This window comes from Aedes aegypti, unplaced genomic scaffold (assembly GCF_002204515.2).
Source record: "Aedes aegypti strain LVP_AGWG unplaced genomic scaffold, AaegL5.0 Primary Assembly AGWG_AaegL5_hic_scaff_926_PBJ_arrow, whole genome shotgun sequence".
Taxonomy (NCBI): Eukaryota; Metazoa; Arthropoda; class Insecta; order Diptera; family Culicidae; genus Aedes; species Aedes aegypti.
Window position 1 is genome coordinate 1,060 of NW_018736630.1, and position 21,811 is coordinate 22,870.

At 37.5% G+C, this 21,811-nt stretch overlaps 1 protein-coding gene across 1 annotated transcript; it reads left to right on the forward strand.

Annotated features, from left to right (window-relative positions):
• The first annotated feature begins 18,042 nt into the window (after positions 1–18,042).
• Positions 18,043–19,314, forward strand: LOC110681445. Its single transcript, XM_021857208.1, has 2 exons — positions 18,043–18,759; positions 19,255–19,314. Exons 1-2 carry the CDS (start codon positions 18,396–18,398, stop codon positions 19,287–19,289), a joined length of 399 nt encoding a protein of 132 aa, XP_021712900.1. The 5' UTR covers positions 18,043–18,395; the 3' UTR covers positions 19,290–19,314.
• The last annotated feature ends 2,497 nt before the right edge of the window (positions 19,315–21,811 follow it).

Sequence of the window (21,811 nt, forward strand, 5' to 3'; positions counted from 1 at the left end):
ACCCGGCACTGTAAAATTTCAAAAAAATGGTCTTGCAATTTAATTTACTATCGTTCTTGCTTGACCCAATCTCACCCCCATTTTCAATGTTTCAGACATCGTACCGAAAAAAATTTTTTTTTTCTGGAAAAAACAATTAGATTTTGGAAAATACTTGTGAAGTGTAATGAAAAGTCTTTCAACCTTCTACTAATACAACGATAGAGGTTAAAGTACATGCGTTATACTTTGCACAGGAGAAATTTAATGCTGTAAGTTTTATCTAGTTTCAACATACAAGTTTATTGATATAGTAAACAAAAATTACTAATTCTAAAAATGTATATTGTTATAAATTATGTGTGATAATATGTTCCCCAACATGTGAATAATTATTTCTAGCGATATCAGCGTTATTAGCTGATATGTTACATAAATCATAATTTTCCGTTTTGACCCAATCTCACCCCCTAGACCCATTGTCACCCCCATCGACGGTATTAACATTCTGGGTGGCGGTAGAACCCAAATCGAAATTTCGGAGACAATTTTTTCCAGGGATAAACCTACTAGCCAGTTGCAATTGCCGGTGAACCGTTACAACAAAACACGAATTAGAACGTTTAACTACGGAGGCTTCGGTGATTCACTCTCAAGCTAAAATTCTGCTGGTGTAGCGCTAACCAATATCTGCGGAATCACAAAAAAGGGGAGCACGAAAAAAGCACGTGGAGCAAAATAAAACACGACCGTTCGCGCAAAGCCTACTGCGATCTTCCTGTTAAAATTTCCACATATGTATGTTAAAATTCAAGTTATGTCTGTCCATATACACCTCAGATCTAACCCTCTATAGTTGACCATTTTGTATGTAAAATCGAAAACATTGAAAATGTTTTGTCCATTACTGTACTTTTAGCAAGCCTATATTTTGTTACGCAAATTATGTGTTGTGCTAACACACTTTGTATTGCCATTCTCTCTCGTCCAGAGTTTTTTCGATCACAACATAGAACTGTAGCATGAGCCTGTGCAATTTCAACACATCCTCTGTGTAACAAAATTTGAAAATGTGGTTAGTTTTTAGAAGAGAGCATCGAATTTTATCAGACTTTAGTTTCATCTGATCTTATTTTAGCTTGGAAGATTCTGTTAAAATCGTAGATGATTGTATGGCGAGAATCACAATGACGTATTGTATTGATATTCATTGTGAAATCCTCAACGGATTCTTCATGAGACTATTGCTTAATGAGATCGCTCATGTATTTAAAGTACAGAGCCTGTTCGATTTTGGCAACACATTTTTTACTTTTCCATAGTTTTTCTTTTAAAAAATTGCTGTTTGCCTTTGAGGAAAAATTATGGTGCGGCTTCGGCTATGGCATTTGGGTCATTCAAATTGAACGAATTCCACGAGTGCTAACCGTTGTTTGTTTTTTGTCTCACAGGAAACCACGTCCAAAGTGCACACTTAAAATACTTTACAGAAAGTTTAATCAGGTCAATGCAAGTAATAAACACATAAAATAGACTTAATCAGAACGGTTAAGTGAGAAGAATCAGAAGTTAGTGATATGTACGCCCATAGTGACCTACCCATAGGATGGGACCCTGGAAGACGAGCGCTTATGGAGTGACATTAACTTTCTTAGCTGCGTCACTCCCAACGTTGACTGAAACATTTCATTCACACTTTCACCCAATCACAAATATATTAGAACACACATACACTAAATTTGAATCCGGTCGCATCACTCGCTTATAGTGAATCCTAGACCATTACCCTTCCCATCATCCAACTTCTTGACATCTATGAAGGCGAAATTGATTGAAAAAAGGAGATCCATATGACTACAAATCTTGTTCGAATTATGTGGCAATAATTGCAGAAACCCTCAACCCTAGTAAAAACTACACTCCACACCACATATACAAAGTGTGTATTGTATGCTACTGTTCTTCATCAAGTCAATCGAGTTGTAGTATTTTTTACGAGCCGAGAACAATAATTCAATCCATTTTCACAGTTACTAGCGATATGATCTCATAATTAAAATAGCATGGTGATTGCAATTATTTCACATATAGGGGTTCGTTCTCTCTTTGCTCCCCTCGATTACTGTTAACCGGTGACTTAACATTTCTATGCAAATGCTACCCCTAAAGATCACTCAAACGATGGAACCGTGCAAATCAATTACCTATTGGTGCACATCAAGCTGCTGCTTATAGGTGCAAGTAGTCTAAACGCACCGATAAGTATATCTCTCACTCGTGTAGACTTCAATAAACCGCCACCGGGCACGAGGCCATAAATAATAAGGCCCTTGGATCTGTGTTCGACCAGATGTCTACGGTGGTGGCACAACCGGGGCTACAAACGGGGAGTGATGATGATGCTGGTCCGCTATGCATGCTAAGTTCAACTTGGTTTGGCGCTTCAAATAGCTGAGTCTACCTAATTATGTAAGCGCGGATGAGGTATTTTAACTAAAGGTACGGAAAAGCATAACTCATACATTGCTCATCTCGAATGCGGTTGGGAAGTGCGCTATTTGAAGGGAAAAATCGTCATAGACAGTAGCCACTCCGACTTTCTGGAATAATGCATGACGTGATTGCTATGTTTCAACTAGGGTAGAAGCACGGGTTTTGGCCATAGCACCAGTTTTAGCCAAACAGTTTCAAAATACAAATCCGCATGAATCATTTTGGTGTTAAGTAAACCACATTCACACACTGATATGAATTTTATTGTAGAAGAGCAATTCCACCGAACATGACAATTTTTTTTTTAAATTTAATTTTTGTATTTTGAATCGCCTGAAAATTTGCATACAGATTCTTTATGACCAAAAATGCCATTTTGCACCATCATACCGCCATTTTGAACCTCGCCTTATTTTTGAGAAGGGCGTATCGGAAAATGCATAGCAAATCTTTAAAAAAACTGTAACTCGAAAACGGTTTGTCCGATCGATTTGAGATCTCTACAAAAGTTGTAGGTATTACTTGGGACTATATGGAGAAAAATATGCACGGTAAAAAAAAATTTCAGATTATTTTTCATTTCAAAAACAAAATTTTTAAATCGATTTTCTCCAGAAACGCAGTTTCGATTTTTTTTATTTTTGGATATGTTTAGGGGACAACTTATGTGATTTGTTGCACAATGTTTCAAAATGGAAGAATTATGGACAAAAAGTTATGATTTTTTTAAAATTACAGATTTGAAAAAAAAAAAATCGAAACAGAGGAAAACAATAATTTTTTATGTGATTATTTGAAAAGTACAGAAAAATTGCAATCGAAAAGTACTTAGGTAAATTTTTTCTAGTTGCATCAATTTCGAGATAAACTCATATTTATATAAAATTTTCAAATAAAAAAGTAAAATAGGCCCTTTTCAAAGATATTTCGTGTTTCTCCCATTCCAGAAATATTTTATTTTGATTAAGTGAATCGCAGCTGAATGTTTATTGCTAGATCAAAACCTATATACTAAAGTATTTAAAAAAGTATGCACGGTAAAAAAAATATAAAACGAAATTTTCAAATGAAAATTTGAAGTTCATTGTTCTTAAAAACCGCAAAAATTGATGTTTTTTAATTTTTGGATATGTTTTGCAGCATATTGTTTGTAATTTCTTGCACAATGCCTCAAAACGGAAAAATTTTTGGATAAAAAAATAAATAATTTAAAAAAATAAATAAAACGAATTTACGTAAAACGATATTTTTGGTGCCGTTTTTTTTTTTTTGAGTACAGAAAATAACTATACTATTTTTAAAATATGAAAAATTTATATCGAAAAATACTCAAGTAAATTGCTGAGATGCATCAACTTCCGAGATATACACGGTAAATCTAAACGTGGCAATAAAAATGTGATTCTATCACAAACGGTGTACCTTTGGTCCCCCAGGGCTAAGCCCGGCTAATTAGTAAAGCCCTCTCATCGCGGCAAGATCGATACAACCAAATGCAACAATGGAGGATTTTTTTTGTTTTTTTTTGTTTTATATATATATAATTATATATATATTATAATATATATATATATATATATATATATATATATATATATATATATATATATATATATATATAATATATAATATATATATATATATATATATATATATATAATATATATATATATATATATATATATATATATACTGCAAATTTTATTTCTTAAATTATATCAACTACTTCTTGTTATCGTCACAGCTCGAAAATTGTCTAACTTCGATTTGTGTTTCAGAGATAGGGACAAAACGAGTGATATTTCTGAGTGCCTTGAACTGTTTTTGCACTTGAAAAAATAGTTGGTTAAGTTCTTGTGCAATGATATCATATTCTCCAGTAGTGAATAACAAAAGAAGATTTGTGTAAGCTGCTCTTCTTTCCGATTTTGAGCCCAATCATATAGTTCTCTTAGCATTTTTTATCGGATGTTCACGTTCTTTGGCAAAGACTGACTCTAGTAGCCATAACGTTTTAGTGTCCCTCCTATGGCATCGCATGGGCCCTTTTTCCATGTGGTGTTGCAAAAAAAATGCCAATGCAACTTCTATATCATATTTGATTTAAATTGCCAAAAGAGTTGAAAAGTTCTTCCTATTTTATAACTCGTGATCCAGCTCCGTCAGACAATAAAATATATCTTGTTGACACTTAATTTGTGATCCAATCGCAAAAATCTATCAATTTTAGATATGAAATAAGTTGACAGATACAGAATCGTGGCGCAAATTTTCTGAAATACAAACAAAACATAAATGATTGGCTTTGCCATCTTGACGATAATATATTACAAAACGATGCAAAGTAGCTTGCTGAGCATTCCAATGATGGCTTTGAACTTCATCTTGAAAAGAATAAATGTGTAGTTTTCCGAAAAAATCACAAATTACCACCAAGTATTCTTCCAATGGCATTTTCTGTACTAAACACATAAAAAAAGTATTGTTTTCCTTTATTTCGATTTTTTTCAAAATTTGTAATATTTTATAAAATTATAACTTTTTTGTCCATAATTCTTCCATTTGAACATTGTGCAATAAAATGAATAAGTTTGTCCCTAAAACATGTCCAAAAATAATAAAATCAACAGATGCATTTTCATACAAAATCGATTTAAATTTTTTTTATTAAAAAAATCTGTCATTATTTTTTACCGTGCATATTTTTTTTCCCAAATAGTCCTAATCCAAAAAAATAGTCCAAATAGTCCTTTTCCAAATAGTCCATCCCAAAAATTAAAAACATCAATGTTGCGGTTTTTAAAAACTAGTTGCTTCAAATTTTCATTTGAAAATATCGTTTATTTTTTTTTTCCGGAGCACTCTTTTTTTCAATACTTAAGCATAAATGTTTTGATCAAACGATAAACGATTTAGCTACGATTCGCTCAATCAAAATATTTTTTTCTGGAATGGAGAAACACGAAAATATGCTTTTTATTTGAAAATTTTTATATAATATGAGTATATCTCGAAATTGATGCAACCTAGAAAAAATTTACCTAAGTACTTTTCGATTGCAGTTTTTCTGTACTTTCAAATAATCACATGAAAAAATATTGTTTTCCTCTATTTCGATTATTTTTCAAAATCTGTAATTTGTAAAAAATCATAACTTTTTTGTCCATAATTCTTCCATTTTGAAACATTGTGCAATAAATCACAGGGGACAACCTAAAACATATCCAAAAATAAAAAAAATCGAAACTGCGTTTCTAGAGAAAATTGATTTTAAAATTTTGTTTTTGAAATGAAAAATAATCTGTAACTTTTTTTATCGTGCATATTTTTCTCCATATAGTCCTAAGCAATACCTACAACTTTGTAGAAGATCTCAAATCGATCGGACAAACCGTTTTCGAGTTACAGTTTTTTAAAGATTTGCCATACATTTTCCGATACGCCCTTCTCAAAAAAAAAGCCAGGTTCAAAATGGCGGTCTGAAAGTGCATAATGGCATTTTTGATCATAAAGAATCTGTATGCAAATTTTCAGGAGATTCAAAAAATACAAAAATAATCGGGTTTGCGAGACGGCGTGAAACCGCTCAGAAACTACTGAATCGATGGAAAAATTAAGAACTGCACCAATCAGACAAAAATCCTGCAGAAGCTTTTAGCTATCGTCCAATCAGTTTGCTTTCCTCCATCAGTAAACTTTTTGAAAAGGTTTTTTTTTTAACAGAATGATGGACCACATCAACGAAAATTCATTTTTTGCCAATGAACAGTTCGGATTTCGCCATGGACATTCGACCACTCATCAACTTTTAGGTGTATCCGTTCCAACAAATCTGAAGACTATTCTACTGGTGTTGCTCTTCTAGACATAGAAAAAACATTCAACAGGGTTTGGCATGAAGGTTTGATCGTTAAATTGAAAAACTTTAATTTTCCAACGTACATCGTTAGAATAATTCAAAGTTATCTGTCAAATCGTACACTTCAGGTTAATTATCAGAACTCCAGATCTGAAAGACTTCGTGTAAGAGCTGGTGTTCCCCAAGGCAGCATTTTGGGACCAATATTATACAATATTTTCACATCTGACTTACCTGAGTTACCTCAGGTATGTCAAAAATCCTTGTTTGCGGATGACACAGGCCTCTCCGCCTAAGGACGAAGTCTGCGTGTCATCTGTAGTCGAATGCAAAAAAGTTTGGATATATTTCTTCATACTTGCAAAAATGGAAGATTTCTCCTAATGCTTCCAAAACTCAACTAATAATATTCCCACATAAACCAAAAGCTTTTTATTTGAAACCTTCAAGTAGACATGTTGTCACGATGAGAGGGGTTCCAATAAATTGGTCAGATGAAGTTAAGTACCGTTTTGATTCATATTACGGACAGCTTCAAATTCCGGACACTCTCGTTTGTATGGGAAACATTTCACACGAAATGTTTCAATTTTCGCCATCCAAAAGTTCTCATTTTCGAGGCTCGTTTTATTAGGTTTTTTCCATAAATATCATTGCAAATTTATAATGCCCAACTACCTTAGACGTCTCTTAAGTGGTTGAACGATTTCAATTGATGATTTGACTGTTCCATTAATGATTATCATGAGCTGTCCGTAATTCGAATCAAAGCGTCCGGAATATGAGGCAAAAGTGAGGGATCGTCCGGAATAAGAATCATGAAAAGGCCAAACGTTTTGATTTATTTAAAATTATTCAAGTTGCGGACGCGTGTTCTTTACCCACCATCCGAAAGTTAAGGACTTCCGACGCTCGATAACGCTAAAAAATCATACAGAATGATTTATTTTGTATGGTCCTAGCTGGGTTATACTTCACTGAGGCCTTAAGTGTCCGTAATATGAATCAAAACGGTATCTAGGGCTCACGCTAGATAAGAATTTAACTTTCAAAAATCACATTGAGGGCATTCAAGCCAAATGTAAAAAATATGTAAAATGTCTCTATACCCTCATTAATAGAAAATCAAAACTTTGTCTTAAGAACAAGCTTTTGATATTCAAACAAATTTTCAGGCCAGCCATGTTGTATGCTGTACCAATATGGACCAGCTGTTGTAATACCAGGAAGAAAGCTCTGCAGATAATTCAAAATAAAACTTTGAAAATGATTCTGAGGCTTCCTCCCTGGTATAGTACCAATGAGTTACATAGAATATCCAATGTTGAAACATTGGAACTAGGGTATTTCTGACTCTTGAAAATTCGAGGTATGGCTTCGTTTTATAATCATCTTAACGGAATGCATTCAGAGAATGAATATTGCGTTTATAATAAGTGTTATGATGCTCCTCTTGAATTTGTCGTGCCTTCAACAATGGTCCGAGGAACTCCTCTAAGGATGTTAACAAGAACTGCACCAATGATTTTCAACCGACTGCATCAATATGTTGACTCTACCAAAACATAGTCAACATCCCTGCACAAGAAAATATATTCTGTTTATTTAACCAGAGTTGTAGTATTTATGACTAGAAACATTCTAGATTGGACAAGTTTGGCATTATATTTTTAACCACACTGTGTTGTACGGTGGGTGTCACGAATTGAAATACAATGCTTTGTAATTGATGCTACTACACTGAAATGAATGGTATCGTAATTCAAACGACATCATAATAGTAAAATTTACAATGAGCAAATATGGGTGAAATTACTAAAAATTCAGTTAAATTGATTGACATTGCATTACTTTAAGAATGTACATGGTTATCCATGCATGGTAAATTTAAGAATACAATGTTTTAAAAAAGCTCATATATATTTTGACATTTTATGATTTAATCTGCCATCTCTGTTGTAAAAATAAAAGAAAATTATTATTTTCAAAAATGCGTTGTCACTTCTACAACATTTAGAATGTATAATTTACGAACTCCGCAGTATTTTTTTTCCTATCGTGTTTATTTACTGTCCACCATCTTGTCTTTCTATTTTTTGTATTTCTAAAGTTGACATGCAGGAAAAATTCAAGTTTCCACCCCAAAACAGCATATATTAGAGCATTTGGGCTAGTGAAAATAATAAAAACTAATCGGAAACTTGGAAAATCATTCATGGTAAGTCTGTACTTTAAAGAAGCTGCTTGTTTTACTCATTTGTTTGCTGCTGTTTCGTCTTCAGATCCAACTGGGAAACCAATCGCGTCAAGTTGAACGGTTGTTTCCTTCCATAACCCATTATTTCCTGCTTCAATGGAGATCTTTTATTCCGGTGGTAAGTATACATCGATCTGTAAATTTAGTAGTCTGTTTACCCAATCCTTCAATTTTTGAATTACTTTCAGCGGGAAATGTTCTCCAATATACCTATATTCGAAAAACGTAAAACGGTTCCCAATATATTAATGTGTTAGCTGGCAATATACCGTAGAATATGTATTTAATTAACAATACAATTATGTTCGTGTAATGTTTTATCATCTAACTTAAGATAAAATAATGATATAAAATGAAAAAAATATGTTGTTTTAATAATTAAATCAAGATTTTCAAATAACCACGTAGCAGTCATTTCAACACAGTCAAAATAATAAGTTTGTCTCGTATATTTGACTACACAATAGTTTATTCGTTAGTATAGACAACAACCTTGACTAAATTCGGTCATAATGGTAAAAACTACAATAGATCTTGTTATGATAATCATGAGATCACTTCGGTTGAAAAACGTTGGTGCGAGTCTGTTAATTCTAACCCTTTTGTAATGATTTTCACTACAAAGCTCTTTTCAGTGTATGGACATAGTCATTCACATTTACTGCACTGCTCAGTGATTTTTACCAGATTATAGTAAACTTAACAGATTTATATAGTCGGTTGAAAATCGTTGGTGCATTTCTTAATTCTACCATGGATTCGGTAGATTATAAAACAAAATTTGTTTTCGTGCATGGTAAAGCTGGTTGTGCTAATTTTCCCTGAATGTCGTTTCCCCTAACGCCAGTTGGCCGAATGCAAGTTCTCTGAATACCCCGTTTCCCAAGTAGCCCATTTCCCCGAAAAGTGCATGGCAATAATAATTATCATAAATTCCTCATCTGATACACGGGAAAAAATCTGTGGTAAAAATTACTATTTTGGCTGACTACGCCCATTCTTGAAACTACCATGCAATTTAACACCAATTTACTATGTTTACGGTACATCCCACCACATTACTGGAACATTTGACAGAAATAATGTTCAACAATCTGATTTCGATTACAGACATGGTGAAATCCAGCGCATTTCTGGTCTGCTGAAAATTGCCGGTGCAGTTAACCCCCTAAAATGGTTATTTTACTGCATACACCCGATCTGTTTTTGCACGGGAAATGCGTACCGTGCAAAAAGTTTTCAGTTCAAAATTTCAAAAACCGTGCAAAAAAAGTAACACCATTTATCGATGTTTAGCATTAGCATTAGCCTTAAGCATTTCGCACAAATTCGTAGGTGGTACAGTCCTAGACCATTGTATGAGGGTTGCCTCCTTCCGTCCGTTAGGGTCATTCAAATATTACGTAACGCAGAATTTGCCAATTTTAGACCCCCTTCCTCCCCCACGTAACAGCTTTTGTATGGAAAATTTTAAATTTTTGCATGGACCGTAACACTATGCTAGACCCCCTCCCTCCCCCTGTTGCGTTACGTAATATTTGAACAATCCCTTACCAAAGTGAGAAGTTTGGGACTAACCTCTAACTCTTAGACAAGATTGACGCATCCTCCAATAGTCGAGAGCTGTCCTGGCCACGTCCTTGCGAAAGCTGGGAAATGGGAAGGATGATTCAGTGAACACCTACTTAAGAAAGATGCAGAGAACTCTACGACCTCTCATAGGTGTTACGGGATGTTGTGGAATGTTGATGGAAGGATAGTGCCATAGGATACGTTCGGTAAACGTTCTGGCCGATAAATGTTCAATATTTACGCATTGTTATCATGCGCTGCTGATCAGAACAAACTCACCAAATTCCTTTTTCGAAACTACTCTGCAATCTGTCGCTCCACTAGCAATGAACACTGACAAACTTTCTGACTTCTGCCATCACAAAATACTCGTTCTTCGCTTTTCACTTTTTCGAAATATTCGAATTGTTCCAATAGCTATAACTTGATTCCTTCGTCAAAATGATCCTTTTTGCGCGGGGAACTGCCTGGTATCATAATCAGCTTCTGTATTGACTACTTCACTGAATCATTTGTGCAAATACGTAACACGATACAGCATGTTCCGGAGTACTTCTTAAAACTTTGTTTTGGAATTTTTGGCTATAAAAACACTTTTCACTTCCACACAGCATTTCATTGCACGAAGCCCTTGAAATCACACTAATCACAAGAAAACAAAAAATCCGGGTGACGTAGTGCCGGCCAAACTACTGCAAATCACGTGAAAATCTGGCCCGCAGAACAACACAAAATTAATATTTGCAAAACTAAAACAAGTGGCATAGCGCCATCAGCCGATTCTATTTTTCGCCACGGAACCGAAGCAACGTGACAGCAAATGCAAAACGCAACCGCCCGCTCGCACGGCTTGCTGCGATCTCTCAGTGATTTGTTATATTTACCATTATTTCTATGAAGTTTAAATTAGAGCTTTTTTTGGCTTTAATATAATATAACAATGCACAGAATTTACAAAAAAAATGTCCATAGGACTGACACTTGGCATCCAAAAGATGTATTATTCAAGCATCTTCGCAGCTAGTTTGAGAATATGTTATCAAGAGACAACATAACTATAGTACTTTGAAGTTTTGGGCCTATAATAAAGTTAATTTTGAGTATTAAATTACCACGTTCAATTTTTACCACTACTAAATGCAAAAAACTCTTATCAATATGTTAATCTTCTTCTTCTTCTTCTTTATTTCTTCTGGCGTTACGTCCAACTGGGACAAATCCTGCTTCTCAGATTAGTGTTCTTATGAGCACTTCCTAGTTATTAACTGAGAACTTTCTTTGCCGATTGACCATTTTTGCATGTGTATATCGTGTGGCAGGTACGAAGATACTCTATGCCCTGGAAATCGAGAAAATTTCCTTTACGAAAAGATCCTCGACCAGCGGGATTCGAACGCACAACCCTCAGCATGGTCATGCTGAATAGCTGCGCGTTTACCGCTACGGCTATGTGGCCCCTGTTAATCAATGTGATTCAAAAGCGTTATTGACCGCCCATTGCCACTATGGTCCAGGATCAGTTTTACGCGGAAAGATGCATTTAAGCTTTAGAATGAAACATTAGACAAAAACGGTCTTCTACAAAGTTGTTTGTTTTAGTAAGGTCCTTTGTTTGGGGTTATTGAAAATTAGGGTGGACCACATTTTCATAGAAATTGTGTAACTAACTTTCTTATTTGTAGAAATTATATTATACATGCTTCAGCAAAGTTGTAGACAATTCAATTTTAAGCAACTTAGCCAAAAAGTTTTTTTGTATCTTCTAAATTGACCGATTTAGAGCTGTGCCGGAATCAGATGATTTGTAGCTTCATTACCGATACAGATCTATTTTTAACTTATTTATATTTACATCAACTTTCACTCCTCCCTACTCTTTTACTCTCACACCGAGCAGGTAGGAGAGAGCTCTGTTGTTAGTGAGGCTAGCTGCCTGCGAAGAGGGTCAGTTTGTCTCAGTCACCATCTGATACTGACGGAGGATGGATGTGCTCCTCATAGCACGGTCCTCCGTTAGGCGTCTTCTGGTGGCTGGACTGGTTTTTTTGTGGAGGGGCTGGGAATCGGAACCCATGACCTTCCGCTTATGAAGTGAAAGCATAACCTTAAAGCTACAGACCCCCTATGCAAAAATATTGATGATATCTATTTTAGTTCAAAAGTTATTGAAGTTTATCTGCTTAAAATCCTTTGTTTTACAGGGCATTTTATTGGAGTTACAAAAATAACACATCTGTAATTTTTTGATATAATATACAATTTTATTTTGTCTTTTGAATACCGTCAAAAGATATTTTGTATGTTTGCCCTAATCAGAGATATTCACAATCAAAGTAGTATGTTTTTGAGAGAAAAACAAAAATAAATCCCAAACGGAAGGAGATAGCGTGTTTCATAGACTACTTTGATGAGAAATTTGAATTGAAAACTCTAGAGCCAGAAAAGTTTTGATCGGACCACCCTATGTCGCCGTAGGAAAAAAGCTCAAATCGGTCAATTTAAGAGATACAAAAAAATTTTTTGGCAAAGTTACTTGAAATTGAATGGTCTACAACTTTGTTAAAGCATGTATAATATAATTTCTACAAATAAGAAAGTTAGTTACACAATTTCTATGAAAATATGGTCCACCCTAATTTCAATAACACCAAAGGGCCTAACTAATACAAACAACTTTGTAGAAGACCGTTTTTGTCTAATGTTTCATTCTAAAGCTCAAAATGCCTCTTTCCGCGTAAAACTGATTCCTGGACCACTGTGCATTGTTGCTTCTCCGTTATTACAAGAGCAATGCTTGCACAAGGAACCAACGGATGCTACTTAGAATTAGTCACCGCATTCTCAGTGTGTAAGTAATGGAATTCTCATTCCTTGTACTAAGCAATACCGGTGCGGCTGCGTCCGAATACAGGTCAATTGGGGTTATAAATATTTACGTATACTATCTTTGAGGAAGCCGGTGGAGTTCTCTGCACTTCCACAAACAAACAAGCAACAAATTTCATTCGTTCTTCAGACTACAGCCTAACCACACGTATTTTATTAACACTCTCTCAAGAAATTATGGGCCCAGAGCGTAGGCCATAGCTGAAGAATAGTAAATCAAAAGGAAGTTTTTCTGGTGTGCCCAACATAGTTCTTCCGAGGGGCGATTCAAGTTCTCAAGGCGGTAGGAGTACTGGTGGCGGATCGAGAGGAATCGGCGAAGGAGATGGCGCCTCGACCAGTGGTGTTGGTGTGTGGCCAGCTGCGCCGGTGCGATCGTTTGGAAACGCAGTTAGTCTACCGGCCGTGGAGAAATTGAAAGGACGCCAGAATTACGCCTCCTGGTCCTTTGCAATGAAGATGATCCTCATACGCGAAGGGACGTGGCTCGAAGAATGTGAATCTGTCGAGGATTACGTGGATATTCCGGAATTGAGCTCACAGCTGACGTGGTGAAAACCAAACTTATTCAAGACGTGAAGTGGCCGTTGAATGCTTCAAGTACCGAAGAAGGAGCTCTTTATACGAAACCGAAATCAAGGCATCCGAAGGCAGATAAAAAGAAAGAAGTTTGCTTCAATTGTAACAAGCGGGCCATTTTTTTGGTGAGTTGTCCCCAGAAGTCGATGTCGTTCAAGCCAAAAGGCAAGGCTCTTTGTACTACACTGGCGGTTGGAAACGGAAGTGAAGATTGCTGGTTTTTCGATTCCGGAGCGACATCCCATACGACGCGGACTCAAGAAGGATTTGTCAAGCAAATTGATTGGATTACATCGATCAACACTGCGGGTAGCCAGCGAATCAAATCTGTAGCGAAAGAGACAGTTAATCTGGAGCTGGATGAAGGTCCGATTGAAGTCAAGGAAGTCTTGATGGTGCCGGAGTTGTCAACCAATCTTTTGTCCATCAGTAAGATCTGAGAGAAGAATATGACGGTGCTTTTCAAGAACGATGGCTGCGAGGTACGATGAAAATGGCAACATAGTTGTTTCTGGAATTCAGAGGACGGAATGTACAAGCTGCCACGAAGAGAATTCAGAAAGCGCGCGTGATATCCGAGGTCGAGTTGTGGCATCGATGACTAGGCCATCTGAGCAGGCAGTTCAGGGAAAAACGACCTCGCTGGTGAATGGACTGGTGTTGCAGATGACGGACATGCCCGATTGCATCTCTTGTGCTCAAGGTAAACAGAGTAGAAATTCTTTCCATTCCAGTACTTCCAGAGCGACAGATGTTTTGGATCTTGTACACTCCGACGTGTGCGGTCCGATCGAGGTCCCATCGATTGGTGGAAGCCGGTATTTTGTAACATTTGTTGATGATGGTGTTTTTACTTTCGTGTTCCTATATTTCGTTGGATCCAAGACTCAAGTGAAGGAGGTTTATGAACAGTTCAAGGCACTGGTTGAGCGACAAACAGGACGAAAGCTCAAGATTCTCCGAACCGATAATAGGGTAGAATATGTCAACTCGTCGTTGAAGAAATCCATGCAGCAGGATGGAGTGGTTCATCAAACAACATGCCCTTACACTCCGGAACAGAACGGCACAGCGGAGCGTATGAACCGTACGCTGGTCGAAAAAGCATATCCATGTTAAACAACGCTAGGCTGCCGAAGAAGTTTTGGGCGGAGGCCGTATCTACCGCGGCGTACTTGGTGAACAGGAGTTACACTCGAGCGTTGGAAGCCAAAACCCCAGAAGAAGCCTGGTCGCAGAAGAAGCCAAATCTGAAGCACCTACGAGTTTTTATATCCCGAGTTATGGTTCATTCTCCAAAGCAGAAACGGAAGAAATTCGACCCGAAGTCCGTAGAAGGCATCTTTGTAGGATACGATGAAGGTTCAAAAGTTTTTCGTGTCTACCTCCCATCAACAAATGAAGTGACCGTTAGTCGAGACATAGTGTTCATCAACGAAGGGCGGCCGTCAATGACGTCATCAACAGAAGGACCAGATCAACCAGTCGAATTCATGGAGTTGCATTCCTGGCTGGACGTTGAGGAGAATTTTGATACTGAAGTTCAAGAAACCAACAACGTAGCAGTTTCTGGTCGTAACTTCAACGTGACGTCCGAGAGTGAGCTTGCCGTCGCGCTCCCACCGCAACTTGAAAGATCCGCTGAAGAGCAGCATGGAAAGAGGCGCAGCGGTCGGGAGCGCCAACCCACAGGCAAGTATTAAGATTTTGTGTACTTTAGTTCGGTTACTGTTCCCGACGATTTTACAGAACTCAGCCCGGTGAATGCTGATCCGGAGCGAACTGGTTCAGCTGATGATCCTACGAACTATGCGGAGGTTGTACAGCGACCAGATCGAGATCGGTGGATGAAGGCCATGCGAGAAGAGTTGGATGCTCTGAATGAAAACGATACCTGGGAACTGCCGGACTTACCGAAGGGCAAGAAGGCGATTCGCAATAAGTGGGTGTTTAAAAAATAGTACGGCCCCAACGGAGAAGTGGATCGATTTAAGGCACGGCTAGTCATCAAAGGCTGCTCCCAACGTTATGGTGTCGATTATGACAAGGTCTATGCTGCTGTGGTGCGTTATTCGACGATCAGATATCTCATGGCAGTCGCAGTGGAACACAATCTGCTTAATGTACCGTTTTGTCTCAAATTCCGAACAGACTCATATTCCGAACACTCGGTTTTTGTATGGCGATTTGGTTGAAATGTTTCGCTGAAATATGTCACCAAACAACAAGGAAACGGAAGTCAATTGCAATTCAATTTTAACGTCCCCAATATAATTTATACCGCGGGAGTAGTGATGATTCTCTAGTTTCAGACCAGAAGAACAAGCTCAAATAAATTTATTTGCGAAATTATTCATTTGAATACGATTTATTCGTGCTGTTCGGAATTTGAATCAAGGTGTTCGGAATATGAGACAGAATAAACACAGTGTTCGGCATTGAATCATTCCACACTTCCACACTTTGAAGTAAAAACAATATTAAAACTAATTGAATCAACATTATTATCGGTTTTAAAATTTACACGAATATCTGCCAATTTATGCCAATCAGATGCATTTGAAGTCACTATTGGCCTTAAGTGTTCGGAATATGAGTCAAAACGGTACTCTGGGTGCGCAACAAGGCCGGATATAGCGTTTGCCGTGAACATGGTCAGCAAGTTCAGTAACAACCCTGGACGTCGTTATTGGGAAGCAGTAAAACGTATATTGCGATATCTAAAAGGCACGCTGAACCACCGTTTACAATTTTCAAAATCGACAATCCTACTCTAACGGCTATTCCGATTCGGATTGGGGAGGAGATGCAGATGAGCGAAAATCTACAACGGGGTACGTTTTTACCAAGATAGGAGGAGTGGTATCCTGGAACTCCAAGCGGCAGGACGTTGTGGCTTTATCGACGTGTGAAGCCGAATATATTGCGCTATCAAGAACAACCCAAGAAGCTCTCTGGTGGCAGCAATTAATCAAGCAATTCGACGAACAGCAAGTGATCCCGATCATGTGCGATAACCAGTCGACGATCTACGTGGCCAAAAATCAAGGTTTCAATCCGAGGACGAAGCACATTGATATTCGTTACCATTTTGTACGGGAGACGCTCAACCGAGGAAATGTTATCCTGGACTACGTTTCCACGAAGCAGCAACCGGCAGACGGATTTACAAAACCTCTAACCAAGCAGAATCATGAACATTTCAAGAAAATGCTTGGGATCGTAGGTTAAGGGGGAGTATTGAGATGTGAGTAAATTGTAGTAACCTACGACCGGCTCATTATAGCCATACCTACCCTAGCAACGATTGTTTAGTTGTACAAACAAGCAAATAAATTTTCATTCGTTCTTCAGACTACAGCCTAACCACACGTATTTTATTAACACTCTCTCAAGAATATGATCACAATCATATACGAAGACTGTTCGCATTTACGCTAATCCAACGATCTGTAGTTACCTGTAGCTATAAAGAACTATACCAATCCTCCCACAACGTACACTTCACTCAGCTAATACATCCCCCAATGGGAATCAGTCCAATCACCCACATCAAGTGCAATTCGTGCGCCATTGAAAGCGAAATTGATTGTCACAAAGGCCATTGACTAACATTATGGCCCCTCGCGGTAATGGCCATCGACTGCCATTATTAGTGTCTATCCGCTTGATCCGTCGGTATTCAGCGACAGCAGCCGGTCGGACAGTATCGTGTCACTTACTCATTGGTAATAAGGCGCTTCCCGATCCGGTATGAGTAAACAACAATCATCCTATTCTTTGGAAACTAACTACCTTCAGTTGGTCCCAAATGAAATGATCGTGGACGTCGATGTGATGAATGCGACACGTATTGTTCGATATGATAGTGGAATAACAAATTGCTTGAAATTTCCGGTCAGCTCGATTTAAGTCACATAAGCAAGAATTCTTTCCTTCTCTGAATTTTTTTTGGTTCTCTAAATGCTCTTGAAAAATTGGTAATGGCTCTATTTTATATTTACCTTAAATAAGCCTTTTTTTAGAAGATTGTCTACCCAGCAGATTCCAAGATTCCGCGAAAGATTATCTCTGGCTGCCGATTCGTGCACACAGGAGTCGTGGAATGGAAGCAATAATAGGAAATAATAAATGCCTGGCAAGATAATGATATGCACAATTTGATGGATGACTGTAATTAGCACCATTATAGCCATCAGTCAGTGAATCGCGCGCGCACTTTACGATGGTAATGAAGTCTTGGTGACCGTAGATCGGGACCTATCTATAGATATAGAGCAAAAGTTGTTTCCCGGGTCATATCATTTGATTCTGTCATAGGCAGACTTTAATTTAGAGAACATAAGGGCCGTCCAAGGTTTATCAAATTAAGATGATAGTGTTGCCGTGTTGTATTAACTATCTTCAATTGCAAATGCAAAGTTTAACTTTTCGTTTTTAATTAACTGCAGCGCTTTTCTCTTTTCTATCAATTCGCAGCACAGCAAACAGAAAACGGCAGAACCATGCAACCGGAAGCAACTGTCCGCTTCTCGTAACTCCATCGATGCATCTGCCAGCGAGGACCGCTTCATCGAGATACCAGTGCCACCGAATGGAGACAGTGCTTCGTCCATATCGTGCAGTGCTGATTTACAAGAAGTTGACAAACCAACCTCACCGGAAGATGAGGCCACCAGTGTCAAACAGAAAGTCAAGGCCAAAGTGCGCCAACAGCGTGAAAACAGTTTGAAGAACACATTCGGCTGGACCCGAATCGATGTCCTGACCATGCTGGTGGTGTGCATCTTTCTGGCTTCGTTCTGCTTCTCAGCCGTGGTGGAAGCGCTGCAAACCTTGTCCCACATCCACCACCAGGACGCGATGCACTATCCCATTCCGGTTCTCATACTCGGTGCCATGGGACTCATCCTGAATGGGTTCTGCTATTTGCTCATCGGGGGCTACACGTACCACCAGGGAAGCTTCCTGTACATCACTTCCAGCGGAACGGTGATACTGGATCGGGTCGTCACCGGAGACGGCATCCGGAAGGGCGAGCGTCGGCTGTCGGGGTCACGACGACACGTGGCTGCTGCAGCTGCTGGTTCTCCAAAGCGACAGAGCGTGCGAGAACTGATGCGAGATATCTGTAGTAAGTATTTAGCCACACTAGGGTGTCCCAGAAAAAAATCAATGTCCACAAAGTCATGGTGCTCAACCCTTGAATGAATGAAATGCTTATTTGTAGCATTTTTGTAGAACAAATCAACTTTCTAAAAAATCGTTCGATGTTTCCGCCACATTGATTTATAAAATAATGACAATTTTCGATGAAAATTGTCATATATTGCATTTTTTGTTCGAGTATGGAGTAATAGTGCAGTATTAGTTTTTGAAAATATTCAATTGTTCTATTTTGTCAATCTATAAAACTTTTTAAACTTATAAATATCTATTTTCGGGTTATTTTTTGTAAAATATTGAATCTAAAATATATGCACGATTTTTTATTCTAATACTTGAAATTCCTCTCCGATAATACAATTTATTACGAACATTTTCAAAGATGATCGAAAAAATATTGTCACGGGTCTGAGATACATATTGTCGTTTGAGTAAATTAGAAACTTTTTTTTCTATTTTCTAGAATTTTGCCATGAATACACTGATACAGGCGCATAATAAGTATCAAATTTTGAAAAACTCTAAGCAAACTCTAGCAAATATCTGTTGCCGTATATGAACCAAAACAACTCATGAGCGTAGTCACGGGGAGGCATAGGAGTTGGCCGTTCCCTTCTCCTTTGGTCGACGAAAAAAATAAAACCAACTAGTTTAAAAAAAAACAGCATTTACACCATTCATTTATTTAAAATAAATCACTCAAAGAATTTTGCGTTGCTTATGTTTGAATTTATCGAAAATTGTCTTCAGCGTTCATAATTGCATCCTAATTGAATTCTTCTTGAAGAATTATTGGACTTCACCAAATATTTGAACTTCCGCCCAAGTTCTCTCCAGAGATCATTCAACGATTATATCAACACAGTCGATACTTTGAGAGCAACCCGTCAAAAATCTTCTATGGAACTTAAAAGGATCTGCCAAGTAATCTTAAAAGGAATTCATACAGGGATTCATCGAAGACGTCAAAAAATGTGATGAGAGATAGTTCCACATATTCCCGAGGAATTCCTCGTGGGACTTCTGTATATATTTTTTCTTTCGATTCTCCAAGGATTTCATCAATTTGCACTCCAGTAGGCGAATTTCGGCGCGTATTCCCTTCGAAGAAATGATAATTTTCGTGCTGGTAAGTTATGGAAGAATATTTCTTCTTTCGAAGAAATTGTGCGCCTGAATTCACCTGTAGTGATGTATTCCAGAAAACGTTCCTCAGAATACCTTGAATTTCTTCATCGAGTTGTCAGCAATACTTCAATCTTTCAGAAACTGCTAAGATTATCGAAAGATTTCGGTAGGAATTATTCATAGAATTTTTCAAGAATTTCACTAGGAACATCACTGTGAGTAACAGTTCCAGGATGTTATTTTATTGCCTTTAAGGCAAACCTGGCAGGATCGCCAATGTGCATTTCTGCATCTTTGGAAAAGGGATCAACTAGGACCAATGATTAACTTCAAGCAATAATGTTGCTTACTCGTGTGCACACTGTCAAGTCTGAAACGAAGAGGCACTGTTTCTATGGTGCGATGTTGGTCGCCGCCTACTTATGTGATATTTGAATATCTGTCAAAGTTACCACGTGCGTTGACTATGTTCGGATGGCATGATTAATAAAGCAGAAGCCTTCATATTCCGCGGTCTACACAGAGTCAAACGATCTATGTAAATGCATTCTGCACACAAAGCAATATATTCGATATAATACCCTGAGAAATTTCTGGAAGAACTCCTTGAAAAATGCAAATTACCCGTAGGGAAAAGCAAAAATCAAACTGCATCATTAGAATGATTAAGAAGATTGAAACGAACCTGATCAACCAGGGTGATATAACCATAAATATCTCAGGCTACTCATCTGTTTGATTATTCGCTTTACGAAACAATACTTTGATGAGAGTCTGAAGTAAAAAAAAATGCTACAATTTGGTGTTACCGTTTTTGGGTGTGTTTCTGGTACCACCCGGCCGAAAAAAAACTCGAAAACTTCAAAACACGTCACATTTTAATTTTTAGATTTTTTTGAGACAACTCAACCGATTCGGATGATTTTTTTTCAGAGAAAATATCTATTTTGAAATTCCCGCTTTTCCCGGATTTCCCGGTAGAATTTTTAAAACTTTCACGGTTTTTAATTGAGGGGCCCGAATGTTGTTACAATGTGACCCTTCTTTGATCGGTTTTTCAATTGAATACACCTAAAACTATACTTCAAGATTTTCAACGGTATTTTTAGGGTGATTTTTCCGTCCAATAAAAAAAATATTCGTAGAAGATTGGCTTGTATGTTTTTGGTTGTCATACAATTAGTAAGGAATGACAAATAGTTGAAATAAGTCGTTTTCTCAAAAGTAGAATTCTGTCACTTTTTATTTATGGACACCGTCTTCAGCTTCGCTGTACAGACTGAATATCCTTTAAAATACTAATAGATTTGTCTAACAATATTCTTAAAACGATTTCTACAAATATTAAAATCAAAGACATCCACTTCATTTAAAAAGTTAAAACATTTCTCTAGAGGATGATTTTGTCCGAAACAGTACGGTTTCGAGTTGTCCGGAATAGAGAACGTTGACGTAAAAGAAACTTACACCCCTTCGCTTCTGCTCTTGGCACTTTTGATTTACTTCAAAAACTAGCTGTCCCGACAAACGTTGTATTGCCCAGTAGGCCGTAGAGGAAAAAATCCCGAAGTCAATGTCAAATTTGCTTTCTTGAAGGATTTCCCAAATATATTGTTCCACTCAAACACGAGCCCTTGAGAAAAACAAAAGTGAAAGAATTGTTCAAATAGGACGTCCGTTCTCAAGCCTACTCGTGACATACAAACACCATTCCATTTCCATTTACATACCTAGATATGCCCCTCTTGTGCATCCTATAACCCTAAGTATTTCAATTTCCAACCTTACTTTTTTTTTCTTTTTTGCTGCTGACAAGAAAAGTAATCGCCTATTTCGATGCGGGAATTTCTTCCGAGAAATGATCAAGAAAATCACTTTTCTTTGATCGCAAG